Source organism: Trachinotus anak, unplaced genomic scaffold (genome assembly GCF_046630095.1).
Source record: "Trachinotus anak isolate AG129_WGS33_773 ecotype Australia unplaced genomic scaffold, CSIRO_AGI_Tana_v1 ptg000013l, whole genome shotgun sequence".
Taxonomy (NCBI): Eukaryota; Metazoa; Chordata; class Actinopteri; order Carangiformes; family Carangidae; genus Trachinotus; species Trachinotus anak.
Window position 1 is genome coordinate 1940322 of NW_027273864.1, and position 17653 is coordinate 1957974.

The 17653-nt window shown below is 40.9% G+C and overlaps 1 protein-coding gene across 10 annotated transcripts in view; it reads left to right on the forward strand.

The window, feature by feature from the left end:
• The window catches only part of plxnb1b (plexin b1b), a 116860-nt gene that overhangs the window by 46510 nt on the left and 52697 nt on the right, over positions 1–17653 (forward strand). For 8 of the 10 annotated variants that reach the window (XR_011693136.1, XR_011693137.1, XR_011693138.1 and 5 more), the window contains one exon: positions 13016–13124. The exons of 1 other annotated variant lie outside the window; for it this stretch is intronic. Coding sequence is in view for 5 of the 9 variants with exons in the window: in XM_071493490.1 (XP_071349591.1) it covers positions 13102–13124 (23 nt within the window). In the remaining 4 variants the exon portion in view is untranslated. The remainder of the gene's footprint in view (positions 1–13015; positions 13125–17653) is intronic. One more of the 10 variants, XM_071493492.1, reaches the window with a different exon arrangement.

Below are 17653 nucleotides of genomic sequence, written 5' to 3' on the forward strand. Positions count from 1 at the left end.
GAATGCTTGGAGCCCCTTTCTACTTGTATTTTTTCATTTACATTTTCTTTCTATGTCATTCCTCTGCATGTCAGTTCTGTCAGACTGGCAATGCTTTGCTCCAGCCATCCTTGGCTGTAAAGAGATGTGCTCACCAAGGGTGGCTCAAACCACAATAGCATGTCCACCTTCAGGGTGTTCCACTGTGGGAGATTAGGTATGATGTTAAATATTACTCATAAATTCAAGCAGTGTCACAGTTCACAGTATCACAGTTAGGTTGTATTACATGGAAAGGTTACTCTTGTCAATTACAATACAATTACATTAGATTATGTGACACATGGCAAACATGTAAAAAGCTTTGCACAACTATGCTGTCCTTTAAGGCACTTTCTAATGATATGAACTTGCACAAATAATAAAAAAATCATCCACAGGGACACAAAAATCATTTCCCTCCTCTTGCACACACACACACACACACACACACACACACACACACACACACAGTCTACCCTATCCAGAAATATTGACTACATTTGCATTTTAAGCAGCTTGTAATACCCCTCCTGAGCTCCAGCCTGGAGCACTAAAGCTAAAGGAGCAACAGGTGGTCCAGCACAGCAACGGTCACCTCCAAGAGGAATCCCACACATTTAACGGAGCCAGGTGAAGAGAGGTGGCTGGCTGGAGAAGTCAACAGGAATGTGTTTAGGGTTATCCTCATGTGACCCCGGTAGATGTCGTAGTCCACATGTTAAAAACAACAGGAAAACATCTGTTTTCTGATAGAAGTATTGCTCTTAGAGCAAAAGCAACATCAGTTAAGAAACAAAGAAGCACCCACAGATGTCTTTCATGCAGTGACTGTTATTTAGACTTTAATTATGGTCAGGCTTTATCATCTCTTTTTGTTCAAATTTCTAGAAAACAAACTTGCATTTGATTTTTGACAGAATCATTAGCGATAGTTGGTGGAGTCATTGCTGAACCAATTTGCTTACAAATAATTAGTTATAATCGGTTGAGCCACTATAACTCTGCAAATGCTTGACTTTATGTTTGTCTTGGTTATCACCCTGGAGTCCCCCAGACTCTTTAGAGTTTCATGTCTTTGGCAGCATTTCTGCTTTCTAACTTCAATAGGATGATGTGATCCTCAAACTGTTTTACAGCGTCATTCTCTCCTCTGTATGTTGTGCAACAAGCCTGGTTCCATAAGCAGCACACACCATCATGTTTTGTTAAGTCAACTATGGAAAATCAGCATTTGCTGCATGAGACCACAAAGAGGCTCTTTGTGCAGCAGTGTGTACACACACACACACACACACACACACACACACACACACACACACACACACACACAGTGTACAGAGAGGAGCAGGCAAAACAGCAGTCACATTTACATTTACCCTTCACTCTCTGCACTGCCCTTTTTATTGCCAAGACAGGCACAGAAAGGTGCCTTTATATACACTGGCTCCAGAATGTACTCAGACAGACCTTCACTGTCTACACACTTTTGTTTTTTGTGCTGCAAATTTAATTGTAAATGGTTAAAATTCCCATTTTCCCCATTATTATCCACTTAATAATCTATAATGACAAAGTGAAAAAACTTCTTGAGAAGGTTTTTGAAAATTTAAGAAAAAAAAAAAAAGTAAAAAACTGAAATCTTTTTATTTTCAATTATTCAGGCCCTTTGCTATGGCTCCAGACTGTGCTCTGGTGCTTCATTGTTGCTTTATTATTCTTGAACTGTGACTAGAACTTCACTGGAGGAGAAAATTTTACAGGTGTGTTGATGAGGTTAAAATAAAGGCGAGTTCAAAAATGGTCATGGTCTGACCCATGAGTACTGACTGAGTACTCATGTAATAATGTAGTATTAATGTAGCAGCTATATTTTTGATGGATCTGGGTGTTTGATAAAATTATTAAATTATTAAATGATTAAGTGATGATCAATTAATCATCTAGTCTAGAGGATGACAGAAATTAGGTTCCGAATGACATAAACCAGTTGCTTAAATCAGGATGAACTGTGGTGCCACATAATGGCCATCATGGATTTTGAATATATATATAGCCCTCTACTCACAATGCTGACATGTTCAGCAGGTATAATGTTCACCATTCTCACTGTTGTAGTTAATGTGTTAGCTAGAGACAAAATCAGAGGACCATCAAAGTGATTACAACTCGCAAATGTCTGTACCAAATTTTGTGGCAATTCATCCAATAGATAATAGAGATTTCACAGGATCTGTGAACACTTTGAACATCACAGACATCCATATCAAATGTCATTGCAATCCATCCAATAGTTGTCAAGATATTTCACTTAAAGCCAGAAATGTCAACCTGCTGGTGGGGGGGGATCACCAAAGTCACTAGATCCATCCTCTGGGTACAATATACAGTGGCTTCAAACTTTATTCAGATGCTTTCACTTTTTGCCACCTGTCCATTAATCCATGCTGAGTAACCTATAATATTTTTGGAGTTTTTTGCAAATTCATTGAAAATCAAAAACTGAAATTTTACACATACTAACATATTCAGACACTATGCCGTGGCTGTGATGCTCCAAATAGTGGTCAGCTGCAACCTCTTTGCTTTGGCATGTTTGGCATATGGCATGCACCTGTGTATGTAAGACCTACAATACCCACTGCAAGTCAGGACAAAAAACAAAGCATGAAGTCCAAGGAACAAGAGTGTAAAACCTTTTCTAAAGCATTGAGTGTTCCCAGGAGCACAGTAGCAGCAATAATTGTGAAATGGAAGAAGTGTGGAGCCACCAGAGTAGCCAGGCTAGAAGGGCCTTAATCAGGGAGGTGACCAAGTACCCAAAGGTCACACTAACAGAGCTACAGAAGTCCTATGCATAGATGGAAGAACCTGTCGGGTCCCAAAGGACCATCTTAGCAGCAACCTTTTTTGACCTGAGACCTTTTTGGCTAGACAGAAGCCACTTTGAGTAAAAAGCTCTAAGACCACAAGGTAAAAGATTCAAGTCTGATAAGACGAAAACTGATCCCTTTGGGCAGAAATCCTGGGAACAGTCAAAGCCTTAGAAATGGTTTCATACCCTTGCCTTGATCTATGTCTAGCCCCAGTTTTATTGCGGAGGTCTACAGAGAGTTCTTTGGACTTCATGACTTAGTTTTTGTCCTGTCATGCAATGTCAATTGTGGGACCTTGTATACACAGGAGATGGACTCCAGTCAAATTCCAGATAATTAAAGCAAACAGGTTTTAGTGTCACACTTTAGTGTCCCAGTCCTAATTTGCAGAAACTTTGAAAACAATGCTTTCACTTTGTAATGGCTTTACTGGGTGTAGATTGATGATCAGAAATTGCAGTTCTACCTATTTATAATTATATCTACAACATAAAGTGTACAAAGTGAAGTCCAGTGGGCTGAAATACATTCTGAAATCACTGTAAATGTTTATCATGATTGTCTATTTACAACAGACCAAAATGTGAAGTTAGCAATCTGTGCAGTTATCAGCATGTTCATGTTTGTTGCCTATGGGCGTGCATCAAACTCTCTCTCTCTAGGCTTGGCCAGATAATACATCTAGTGAACTAATTTGTTTGATGCTTACTGAGGCCTTAATAGACTCTTGTAAAGCTGTGTCTACCAGTTGCAGCTACATGTGAGTGCTTAGCTACTTCTGAGTTTGGGCTGTTGTTGAGCTCATACTTAGCCTTTCAGCTATTAAATGTCACAACTCAGCATCTTTTATGTCAGAAAGTTTCTATTTTCGCAGTACCACTAGCCACAGTGTCAGTAAGGTGTAACTATAGTACTATATTACTATATGTAACATTCAGAAAACCTGTGTTATTAATGACACTGGTGGCCTTTAAGTGAACTGCAGAAAAACGGTACCGTGACAGTTGGACTGGAAAGACATTTATCCCTGTATGGTTTGACTAGTGCCAATTTAAGGATTACCAGGAGAAGAAGAAAGAGCACTCTGCCAATCTGTTTCTGCCAGACCATTTGAGTTTTGAATGGGATTAAGGGGGAGTTGTATACAAGAGAGTGGTGGCAGCGTGATGCCCTGCACATATCTGCGGGAATGCACGGGATGCACGCTCTCATCAGCACCCTGAATAACAGACACACAGAGAGGGCAAGTAAAGAGACTAACAGGGAGGGTTAAAACTTTATGGGTTTTTAGATAATCCACTGGCCCACCACTGGTTAAGTTCTACTGAGAAGACGTTGACAATATTCTTCCTTGTGCAACATTAAAGACACCAGTAGATATACTTAAAAGACATTTATTTACACAGTTGTATACAACATATATTGTCTAATCTACTATCTACAGGTGTGTGTGTGTGTGTGTGTGTGTGTGTGTGTGTGTGCGCGTGCGTGCGTGCGTGCGTGCGTGCAAGAGGAGGGAAATGATTTTTGTGTCCCTGTGGGGGGGGGGGGGACACAAACAAAGGGAAGATGGTCGAATCGAAATGGTCGCTGTGACCACATGACCTTAATAAGGCTACCACAAGATGGCGGTACACAAAGAAACTACTTAAGATAGCAAACCCAAAGATGGCCCCCTGAGACCACATTGCATGTGGGGAGGAAGAGTGTGAGTTTTTTTGTTCAAAGCCAGTTCAGGTAATCAAAGGGTGCCAGGTTAAAAATGTCATGGCAATCCATCTAACAGAGGGTTAGCTGCATGCAATTCCTAGTACTGGGCTTTGTTCTTCTTGCAGAGTTAGCCGTTCCATACTAACTCTGCTGTTGCTCCTGTTCTTGGGAATCAGCTGCAGACTTGGTGTCATTGCAGCCTGTCAAGCCTTGTTGTTCCTGGAATGAGGTCCAAAAGGAGAGGGGGCAGGAAGAGAAGAGCTTCCAGGTAGCAGTTGTGCTAACCTGCTTCTGGGAGCCTTGTTGCTCCCACAGTGAGGGCCAGAGAGATGAGAGAGAACAAAGGGGCATGTTGGTTTTATTGTCTGATGCCACCTTGGGTCACATGTCACCCAGTGACCAACACTTACTGGTCAGTACGGGTCTGTATGGGAGGTAGTCATCAGTTGTGAAAAGTGGAGGATTGTGGGGAATGATGTTCACAGGGCCCATCCTTTGTCTGTAGAGCAAAGGAACATCATCCCAACATTAACCAGTGTTGCACACTGTTGGCATTGTCTGGGCATGGTAGAGAGGCATTGAGTCAAGGTGCTCAGGAGCTAATATAAACATTACATCCTTTGGTTTTCCCCAGAGAATTCTGCCTGTGTCCTTTATATAGAAGTTACAGGGCAACTGAGAAAGTCGAGGAGGCCTCATTTTTTTTAGGTCTTGATGTAAATTGTTCACATATTGGCAATAAAAAAAGCAATTAATATATGTAAATTGCTTCACATTCTTACATGAAGTACCATTAAGCCAGCTATAGCTCTCTTCTCCAGCTGACCATTCGCCCATTACTGCTGTTCACTGAGCTGGTGAAAATGAGATGGCAGGAGTAAACAGCTTGTCCTTACTGCTTTTCCTCTGTGTCAGAGGAGTTTCTGAATTCTTTTGCTTAATGTGTGCATAGTTCTCTCCACCATAATCGACATGTTAAAACTCAGGCTATAATTTAACCGTGAAAGGATTGCGCCCACACAGGCAACAGCTTCTGTTTGTTTCTAAAAGCCCTAAATTCATAACTATCATTTGCCTTAACTGTTCAAGTGTATGCCTCTGTCCTCTTTTCTAATTTGTTATCTACTGGACAAGTGTGAGTTTTTCCCAGGGAAATGTGTCACACTGATTTATAAGATATGTGTTTAGAAATAATGTTAAATAATTTACAGTATGTAAACATCAATATTGTAGTTATTTACAGATTTTCATCCAGTAATACCAAGGAGAAAAAAAAATTAAACAAAATGTCACTTTCCTCCACCAAACACACAGAGGTGCAGAGCAGTCTGCAGCATGTATCAGCCAAACAGTCCTCGATTTCTACTCTAAACATACAGCCTGTGGACGCAAGATGGCTGACTGTGCGGAAACCCACTTGGCCCAGCAATGCCTGTAGTCACATGCTTGTGTTCATAACTGGCACAGGACATAGGTTGCATTGGACTTTCTTGCCGTTCATCATTTTAATTTTCATTTCTTGTGATAATGATACATAGGCTCTTTAAAAGCATTTAATTTTCAACAAGTTGGAGCATGCATTTATCAGGGTATGTAAAAAAAAAAAAAAAAAAAAGATGAACAGAGACACTGACCGTGTGTTCACTTTTCATGTCAGCACCACATGAAGCAGGTGAATGATTTTTTTTTTCTGCAATAACAACAGAGGGCACTAAAACAGGGTGGCCATTGTGCCTCAACAGGCAAATATGAATGATACAATTTACAGAATTAGACAATTACAATTAAGATATGAACAAACCATTGACAGAAATTAAATTGAACACATCTGACCTGCTGTAGCCATGCCTGAACTCAAACTGTCCTACATGGATTTAAACTGAGTGCTTGCTTGAGTGTTATCAAACATATTAAGGGAGATTGCTGCAGAAGCATCAGACTGACGAGTTGTTTTTTTTTTTTTTTTTTGGAGGGGGGGGGGGGCATTTTTGCCTTTATTATAACTGTATGGCTGAGAAACAAGAAAGTTGGGGAGAGAGAGGGGATGATATGCAGCACTGGGCCTTGGGCTGGACTTGAACCTGAGCCACTGCAGTAAGGACTGATCTCATGGTAAGCACTCTATCAAGTGAGCCACCCAGGCGCCTCATGACCATAATTTTGTTTTGAAGCCAGAAACTGCTGCCACACTCAAGACTAGAATTATCAGCGATGCTTAAGCCAGAGTTTTTAAAATGGGGAATATTTCTCCTTGGTGAACTGATCAGAAGTCAGCAAGACTCTGGATCATTGGATTTCCCAATCTTACAGGCACTCCCTTCATTAGGAGGTCATCCCGCAGCATGCATTCTTTCTGCAGGGGCCAGAGCAGCTTGGACAGAGCAGACCAGTGTCAAAGGTTGTGTTTGGGTAATTAGCCTCAGGATAACTGCTGTCTGTAAAGTAGGAGCACTGACTCAGCACACCCACACCTTCAAAATGGCCAATAGGAAAGCAGTGCATTTTTTGATGACCAATGACAAAATTACAGAAAACTATGAAAGCTCCAAAAATAGCTATAACGGTGATTTTTTTCAGAGTTTTCATTGGATGGGCAGATGATTCCTCTGGGTGGGCAAGCCTTATCTCTGGGTGGGCAACGCCCACCCCAGCCCACCCGTAGACACGCCCCCGGTTCAGTGCCTCCTGCTGAAGGTGTTAGCATGGTTATTTACATAGAGTATCACATATCAATATGATGCCTGTGTTTGCCCCTCTTTCTTTTCAGTTTTTATGTTTGACCAATTACATCAAAGCTCCACCTCTAAGGGTGGCTCTAATGACCCTCTCACCTGTATGAGTGTCTTTTCCTGTGGGAATGACGCCGAGTCATCTTTGAACTCTCAAGCCTGTCAAAGCACTCAGATGCCTAAGCAGTTAAAATGCAATGTTCAAGAGTGTGTGTGTGTCCATTCTATTCTGAGTGTGTGTCTGTCCTTCTATTCTGTGTCAGTGTGAATATCCCATTAGACAGCTGCCGCCCAAAGTGACTGCCCTAAACAATGAAATTATACACTTGGTGACCACACGCACACACACGCGGCACGTTATACTTTGCATCATCCACTGTGGTGCAGAAGCTTGAACCACTCACTTGTACACGATGCATCTGCTCCTAAGACCACAACATCAACACTGCACAGAAACACATGTTGGAGAATAACCAAGATCAATGTATTTTATTTATACCAATGTCAAACAAATAAACATAATTTTTTTTAAATAAATAAAAAAAGCTTTTTTGAATGATTTAATTTTAAATTTTATAGCCTGAGACTGAGATTGAACATTTATTTATAGCAACAGCTACTGTAAAGTGGGTACTCTTGTGGCAAGGACAGATCAGTTTATGCTTTGCGTAAACAGTAGGCACATACAAAGGTGATTTTATAATCTTTCATCAATCATTAATGAAAATAATTAGAAAGCTTTTCTGAATATGCTTGTATGTTGTATCTTAGGAAACACTCGCCTGTGTGTACAGTTCATGAAATTGCCAGTTAGTGTGAGTGTGACAAAATCTCAGGTTACTATGTTCTAGGTATTGATAGTGCACCTCTGGTTCACTTTTAATAAATTGAGCACTGTGCTCTGTGCAGGGAATATGATGTAGCGTAACGGGATCAACATCTGGTGCCTGACTACATGATGCTGAGGTCTCTCAATATTCTGGCATTTGTTTGTAAAGACTGTATATTGTGATGTGAAGACTTTACTTATTTATCAGTGTTATTTACCGATAGTGGAGTGAAATAGAGTGGACTAGAAAAATAACTTCTGAGTTCATCAGTGGTCTATACACCTACAACTAGTTATGATCCTGATAAACTCGACAGACTTTCATAGTTTCCTGTCTGGCATGATTATGACAGCCCTAATGACTCCCTCCTTGCTCTCATTTATGCCCCTTAAAATCTAATTTCACTGCAGACATGCTCCTTTATCATGTTGACATAACTCAAGGGACTGTTTCAGCAAGATTGGAGTTGTTGCTTATTGCCTATCTGCCCAATTTTCTTTCTCTTCTTCTGTGTTTGCTTAAGACAATATTTTAGTACTACTGCCAATAAAAAAGATGGCAATAATTGAAATAGTAATTTTTATTGTGTTTTACTCAGTGTCATTGTGTTTAAATTGTATTTTATTTTACAGATTCTAGCTGGTAGAAATATTTTGTTTTGGTTTGTCTGTTTACTTGAATGTAGTAAAAGAGTAAGAATTAAGATATTAATAAAATTTCAAATTTTAAGAGGAAAACAGAAAAAATCAGAACACATAAAAGGTTAAAATAACCCCTCATCTTATATTGGTTGTGTTGTTCTTGAATAACAGTATGAATGTCAAATACTAAATCACAGCAGCTTTCAAAAATGCAGTTGTTGCCTTACATTTAGTACCTGGATAAGAAGTGTGTAGTATTTTCAGTTAAAGTCTAAGAGTCAGAACTGACATGAAAAAACTGACACAGTTGATGTGAAAAGAGTCAAATGTAAAAAACACCATGCAGGCATTCCCTTTTTGTGTCTGACCTGAGCAACACCGATTTATGATGTGGAAAGAGGAAATGCTTGCACACGTGATCCCTGAGAGGGATATCCACCATCCCTTGTATCCAGGCCCAGCCTCTCTCACCCCAGGGTCAATTCTTTGGGGCCATAAAATTTAACAACCATGGGAACTTCCTTTATCCACCGAGTTTCTCTGCAGCAACAAGTGGCTCTCCTCTGACCACTGAGCCATGTCCAGCAACTTCATCCCTTAAAAGGGCCTGATCATGAAAACAGGGGACTTTTATGTCTTAATTTCTGGAACATTTCCAGAAGAAAGCAAAGGGCGATGACTGCCCTCTACCTCATCCTGGTCCTCTCTCTATGAAGTTCATCAGCCGAGGAGGAATGTGTTCTTTTAGATGGACAGCAATTGGTGGGGGTTTCTGTGTAAATAACTTCATGGCAGCCAGCCAGCCACACTATCCGGCCCCAGTGCCAGTGGGCAGACCACTGCAGTACTGAGAGGGAATGAACAAACTAAGTTTTGAAACAGTGCAGTAACTACTGCACATTCTTATATAAAGTAGAAATAGAAGATCTGCATTTAAAACATATATTTTGAAGCAGAGAACCTGGTATCCCTCCTGCTAGATGTCATTGGTATGTGTGTGTGTGCACGCTTGTGCATGTTTAATTGTTTATGCACACAATCATGTCACAAATTAGAAACCTGCTTTATTACCCCTCCAAGTCATTCTGCAAATGACTGGGTGTTGAATTATGGGTAGCCACCTCACCACCACCCCCCCCCCCCCCCCCCCCTCCCCTTTCCCTCTTTTTCTCCCTCTCCCTCTCTCTTCCTCCCTCCCCGTCTCTCTCCCTCTCCCCCTCTCTCCCTCCCTCCCTCTCTTTCCCTCCAGCCCTCTCTCTCTCTTTCGCTATCTCTCACCCTCCCTACCCCCACCCCCTCCCTCCCTCTCTCTCTCTTTTGCTCTCCCTCCCTCCCTCTGTCTCTTTCTCTCTCCCTCCCTCTGTCTCTCTCTTTCATTATCATTGGTCACATTCCATCAGTTCTCACTGAGCACTGAGGCTTGTGAGTGCTTGGTTGTGGCAATTTCCCTCATCGTTTCTACCCTCTCTCTGTCTCGACCCCATCTTCCCCTTTCACCATTGTCTTCCTGTAACCCTGTTTTTGTCCGCTGATGTCACTCTGCCAGCCTTTTTACTTCAAATATGGTGTGGCCCCTCTCCGCTGTTGTCCCTTTCGGTCTCTTCCAGAATTTAGGATAACTGAATTGTAAATGAATGAAAGGCTGAACTCAATGTAGCAGATGATGGCTCAATTGAATATGCCTCTCAGGAATGCTCCGTTGTGTTGTGGAGTCTTTTGGCTTCAGCCAAGGCCTCAGTCCAGCCCATTTGTGGTGGGTTGAGGTTGGAACACTTTGGTTTGTCCTACAGGGATTCTACCTGCAGGTCCTGGCTGTCTGCTACAGGTCCCAGAACTACCCGTCATCTTCACAAGTTATATTACGAGTGAAGAAAAACCTTTACACTTCATCTCTTCTTTGTAAACACCAACACCAACCGAGTCTAGTAAATAACTGAAAGCAGAGGAAGTTGTACTTGCCCCAGGTTTGGCTACTCAACAAAATATATCCACCTTTAAATGTACAGATAATTCAGTACTGCCACACCCAAGACTGCAACAGCTTCTAGGCATTTTTGACAAGGATTCTTTAAATTAGCCAAACAAGAAGTCTGGGGCACTATTTACATTCTTCTCCATCATTCAAATACCACCAGGGAAGCATATGGTCTCCTAATATGTCTAGACTAAACTTCTTTCTAGCTAGCTAGTGTTCTATTACGTGTTAAGATGGATTTATTCCAACACATGAACTGAATGAAGTTGCTGTTTCTGTAGACAGGGCTGGAAAAAGTGGAATCCATTACCTAAAAGTAAAGGAACATTTAGATAAAGCAATTACAGACATACATTTCCTGCTTTTACCTCAACAAAAAAGACTTCAACTTGGAGGCAAAATATGTTGTTTTGGGGTTTTTTTATGTGAGAGAATTGAATCAGGAGACAATTCTCTTGTTCTCATATGTCTCAAATTCTGAAGTTGAGTGATGGCAGCCCAGTTTACTCTAGCTTTTGGCCATTTAATTTGCAGGTTTCAGCAAATTGTGAATATACATATATTGGGGCCTAACTAGCCTGTTACTTTTAGATGAGGAAGTGACACTCTCTGAAATTTTGAAAGTTATTGGAGAAGACAGCAGTGGACCCACAATAGTGTATCATCGATCCAGCTTGCAGAAACCATTGGCTGGAGGAGGAACAGGGAGAAGAACTGTATTTGTTCAGCTATTGCTTCTAAACAGTCATTCCTGTCTCTGCTCCATCAGGCTCTGAACTGGTTTCTCAGGATTATCTTTATACAGCTGTAAAGTGCCTTTCCGCCAGAGTCGTGTCATGCTGACTACAGAGTTAAGGCTTTGTAGCAACAGAGCTGCAGTTTTAAACCAAGTTATGAAAAATTCACATTCACGTCACGCTGTGATTGTTCAGCTGTGCAGAGGGATTGTACTTCTCTCACTAGCTCTCTTTTTTTATTATTTACATTTGTACAACAATTTGTGACACTTTTCATATGAACAACAAGGTGTAACACTTTGGACGTCTTCCTGGAGAGACAGTCTAAAAATATGAACCGTTATATTTATATAACATTTATATCATGTCATCCTCCTCTCTATCACAGCCAGCTCTTCATTTTGCCCTCCAGTGCGGCTGTTCTGAAAGACGATAGATTTGATTATATGAGGTTTGGTAACTGAGGCATCAATCAGGCTGCTTGACCTCCGAGACTCTGCTTGTACTGAAACAGGAAGTAGTTTGATTTGCCTTTCAGTGGAAAAACAAACATTTGTAAGGAAGTGCTTGATGAGGAGTTTCAGATTTAAATCACATTGGCTAAAAACTATATAGATATCAATGATAATAATTATTATGTTCATTCACTCATCTCACATACAGGCAATTTTCACCAACAGAGTGAACTTTCTACTGGTCCTACTAGGGTAGGAAAAGAGGTGTGTGTGTGTCTTTTTCAGTCTGTCTCCATCTTTTCCCAAACTCCTCTTTGAATAAGCTCACTGGAGATCTGCCCGAACTCCAACCAAATAATCCTGCTTCTGTGCCAGTGGTAGAGTGTTGGGAGACGATGGAGGAGAGGAGGTGGATAGAAAGAAGAGGGAGACCATGAGGAGAAAAGAGAAGGACATACTGTAAAAAGAGTGAAAATGAGAATTGGGTGAACATTGAGAATTAAGCAGTCATAATCACAGTTTTTTGCAAAATAGTATGAACCACAGATTCAGGTGCCCAAACAAGAGAACTCTACCCTTCTGATGTTGCCATGCCATCCTCTTTCTCCTCACAGCAACTTTTTTTTCTGGCAGGGACTCTGAAACTAAAGGTTTTTGTACCTTGTATCCTAGCAATGAGGGTGGATTGTATAGTGGGACAGAGTGTGTGGCACTGAAAGCCCACTTCGACCAACACTACTGGACTTGGCTTCTTCTGAGGGCTTTTTTTAAAGAATAAGAATGAATGTAGCCTGTCAGGCATAGGATTGACAGAAATTTCAACAGGAGTGAGCTTCCCATGACTTGGAGTGAACTGCAGTGATGCAAAAAATACATGTTTGAACTTCAGTCTGTGTTTGTAGCAAACACACAGGCTTGTGGGTGGCACAATAATGTCCTTGCAGATTAGTTTTGTTATCCGTGCATTTGTTGCCCTAACTCTCCCTGGGTGCATGTCTAAGTATAGAGTGTAATCATGTGTCTTCATTTTTCTTTGTGTTACAGGTTGCATCCAGAAGGATGTGTTTTTAACCCCATGCTGTTGGGAGGTCAAGAGGTGACATGCCTCTGTAAAACACCAGTGGAAACAAATGGTGAGGAGCCAATGTCTCAGGTAGTTTATTATGCTCAAGAAGTCCTCCTTAGGCTGCTTTAATCAAATGCCACATGATATAGTCATTTTATGAATAGAACATAAACATCTTCTTTTCTAAGAACAATTTTATTAGTTCTGCTTACATGGTTAATCTGCACAAACAGCAGACAACCCATTAAGTGATAATGGTCAAAAGTGCATCAGATCAATTTGCTTGGCCCATTTCAGTTTGCTTGGCCCACTTACAGTGCAATACAGGAACTGTACACGACCCATGAAATACAGGAACTGTATACCATACACGACGCGTGGCCCGTTGCTGCATGTCATATCTCTCTCGAAAGCTGATATTTGGTACTCTAATGTCATATCCTTCATTTCATTTCAAATTGAATGTGCTGAAATGTAGGGCCCAAAGAATACAAAACGAACATAACACATCTGAAATCAGTTAGCAAGGCCCTTACATACTTAATTAAAAAAAAAGAATGTAAGGGTTTCTGTAACAAGATGTCTGATCAGGGAATCACATGGGACCGCTGAACATAATGGCTGTGTAGAAACGTTGCTCCACACAAACCCTTGAATTTATTCAATAATAAGTGTTACTAATATATACGTAAATAACACTACAAGTGAGTACATATTAGTTTACTGGCCCATGACAACTGCGAGTAGTTCAAAATCCAGGTCTGTGAAGCAAGGTGCTAGCTATGCCTACATAGCAAGTGGAACCAAGGACTCTGGTGGAGCTTCGTCCAAGCCACTGGCAAAAGAGTTGCAAGCTGAACTTGCCATGGTTCAGCTGGGGTTTACGAAATTTCAGGCAGCACTTCAGAGGGCTATGGAGGAAATGGCTCGATTTAGTGGCACCTTATCAACCCTGCAAGCAGATGTGACCAGTGTCAAGACTACTCAGGGTAAAATGAAAACTGATGCTGCAGCTGTTTTTCAGTGACTCAACAAGGCTGAAGACCGGATATTTGAATTGGAAGACGAGAACAGGCGTTTGAGCTGGTTGAGTCATGTGCTGAAGAGTCCTTAGAGCTACGTTAGATGGTGACTGACATGGCTAACAGAGAAAGGCGCCTCAATGTACAACTCTTTGGACTGAAACAAAAAAATTAAAGTCAGCTCAAACTTCGTGAGCACGTGAGGCATTTCTTCTCTAAGGCCCTGAAAGTGGATTTAGCTGACTCGGAGTTGCAAATGGTGCACCAATCCTCGTAAAAGTACCAGTAGAAAATATGCTGCCTCGCTCATTCATCATCTGCTTTCATAGCTTCTTGGAAAAGGAACGCGTTTTGGCAGCAGTAAGGGCAAAGGCTCTTGAAGGTGGAGGGATACATTGGAACGACTCCAAAATCTCTGCTTTCTTTTATCTGCCACCTCCTTTGTGATGTCAGGAAACACAGTTTACTGAAGTAAGGAAAAAACTACATGATCTGGACGTTCATGGCATATCCCATTGTGCTTCATTTTACTTAGAAAGGGGAAAAAGTGAGCTTTGTGGATCCTCAAAGGGCAATGGAGCTGCTGGTTGAAACAATGTCACAGTCAGGCTAGGTCAGGGGTCGGCAACCCGCGGCTCCGGAGCCGCATGTGGCTCTTTCATCCCTCTGCTGCGGCTCCCTGTGGCTTTAGAAAATAAATAATGAGTATTTAATTTAAATTTATTTTATTATAGTTTGTTAGTTTTTTAAATGTAATTCTAAATTTGAAGATTATGGTGATCTTGTAACATTAAAATAAAACGTGTTTAATTTTTTGTTGCTCAGAATATGCGTCACAACCGCCGATGTGTGACACCCGCCGGCACACGATTTATTGAGATTTTCGACCCCCGGTAATTTCGTTTTCTCTGTAGCAGTTCATTGATTTCATAAATGTAACACACTTTTTTATACATAGCATAAAGGTAAAAACAATATATATAGTGTTATCTTCATTTTAGATGTCAAAAGGGTTTTGTGGCTCCCGGTGTTTTCTTTTCTGTGGGAAACGGGTCCAAATGGCTCTTTGAGTGTTTAAGGTTGCCGACCCCTGGGCTAGGTCAACGGAGGCTAATCCCAATTGAAGGTAGACTGAATGGCAGTAGCTTGCTTTTTTTTTTTTTCTTCGAGCATTGGGCCTACTGAGGCACATGTGAAGCTGAAGAGACAAATGACAGAAATGTGTGTTTTCCTATGGACTGGGCTTTTTTGAGTTAAAAGTGTGCGCTGTTTGGGGCAGCCCGATGGCAGAGTGGTTAGGGCGCATACCACATGAGCTGATGCTCTCAACCGGTTGCCGGTTCGACTCCCTTCTTGCGTGTCATTCCCCCTCTTTCTCTGCCCCTTTCCAGTCACTCTCTACTGTCCTGTCAAATAAAAGTGCAAAAAGAAAAAAGAAGCCCCCAAAAAAAGTGTGCACTGTTATATGTGCAAGTTGCCTAGGCTACAGATGAGACCAGTGCAATGTGAGCTAATTTAATTTAATTTGCATTTATTTTCAAATTTTTGTGCTTATAAGGGCAGCAATTTTTTTCTTCTTTTGAAATTACTGACATGTAATGGCATGTTATTGAGGAGGTCAGTGTTAAGTTTTGAAAAATTGGTGGTAGTCTGTTACATGGGGGTGACATGTATTCTAGAGGGGGGTGGGGCGGATTCTTGAGGTGGTTGTTGCGCCTTATGGACCATGTATGGGTTAGGCAGGTATTTCATAACTCATACAGTAGTAAAAAGAATGGGGTAGCGATACTGGTGTACAAGAAATTAAATTTTGTTGTACATAATCTAAATAAGGATGATGAGGGCAGGATGATTTGTATACATGCGGCCCCAGATGGAGTAAAAATAAATGTGTTATGTGTATGCTCCAAATAAAGATGATAGTAATTTATTTCATATGGTTAATAAGACGATGGGGTAACTTGAGGAAGCTTGGACCGTGATTGCAGGGGACTTCAATCAGGTACAAGATGCCCATTTGGATCCAACAACACATAATAAAAATGTGCCAAGAGATAGATTAGCCATACAGTTGATGATATGGAGGGTGGCCAATCCCAGAAAAAAAGATTACACATACTTTTCGCATATGCATATATCATGCTCAAGGATTGATTACTTTTTGGTTTCGAGAAAAATGACTGAGATAGGAGCTGATTGTAAGATTGGGGTTATGGCTTTGTCTTACCATGCTCCGGTAGAGCTAACGGTAGTGCTTAAATCAAGTGGATAAGGACTTTTTTGATCGAAATGTGGGCTCAACAGAGAGGCTGGGAATTGTGTGGGAAGCTTCAAAGGCATATATGAGGGGGCATGTTATATCACAATCTAGTTACCTGAAAAAAGTTGCCAATTAGAGGATTAAGGATCTAGAGTCTCAGATTAAAAATAAGGAAATAGAGTTATCACAACACTATAGTGTACATAGGCTTAAAGAAATCTGTAACTTGAAAGCCCAATGAGACATATAATAAGAAAGCAGAATATGCCCTCTTTCAGTTAAATACAAACTTTTACGAAAGTGGAGGGAAAGCTGGCAAGCTGTTGGCGACACAATTAAAACGCAAAGATGCCAGCTTCTTAATTCCAGCTATTAATAATAACAAGGGGGAGGTGTTAACAAACATTGTTGAAATCAACATTGTATTCAAGAGTTTTTATGATCATTTCTATAGGTCAGAAGTGTTGAGTCTGAGGTTATGGCAGTTATATTGTCCATGAAATTGTAAGTAACCTGGCCTGGATGGATTTCCAGTAGGATACTATAAGATGAACATTGATTTATTGGCACCTATTCTGACCAAGGTGTACAAAGAGGCACTGGTGTTGGGGCATATTCAATGATACAGTAATAACTGTGTTATTAAAAAAAGGCAAGAACTCTTATGAGCCAAGCAGCTATAGGCCAATTCGTTTGGATAATGTTGATTGTAAGATATTAACAAAGGTGTTAGCAATGAGACTGGAAAAAGTTCTACCACAAGTTATCAATAAGGACCAAGTAGGTTTCATTAAAGGTAGATCTTCAGCTGACAACCTTAGGCACCTACTTCATCTTATGAAGTTAAATCATAAGGTAGACATTCCAGTTGCTGCTTTCTACCTTGATGCCATGAAAGCATTTGATAGGGTAGAGTGGGGGTATTTGACATATACTTTGCAGGCCTTTGCAGGTTTGGAGAAGGATTTATAAAATGGGTAAGGGTCCTATACTCAGCTCTGCGGGCAGCTTTTAACAGCATTATGTTCCCCTTCTTTCTTTTGGGTAATGGGACTAGGCAGGATGATCCTATGTTTGACCTTGTCTGTGGAACCACTGGCAATTTCTACCAGAGAGGATTCAAGAATTAGTGGTGTGCTGGCAGCGGGTCAGACACATAAACTATTTTTATATGTGGATGACATTTTGTAGGTATTTTCAGACCCAGCCATTTCTATACTAGGTGTCAAGGACATTATTGAGAATTTCTCAGAAATATCAGGTTACAAAATTAACTAGCAAAAATCGGAGGTAATGCCCATCTCAGTGGGTTTCTTCCATGCTCATATTGAAAC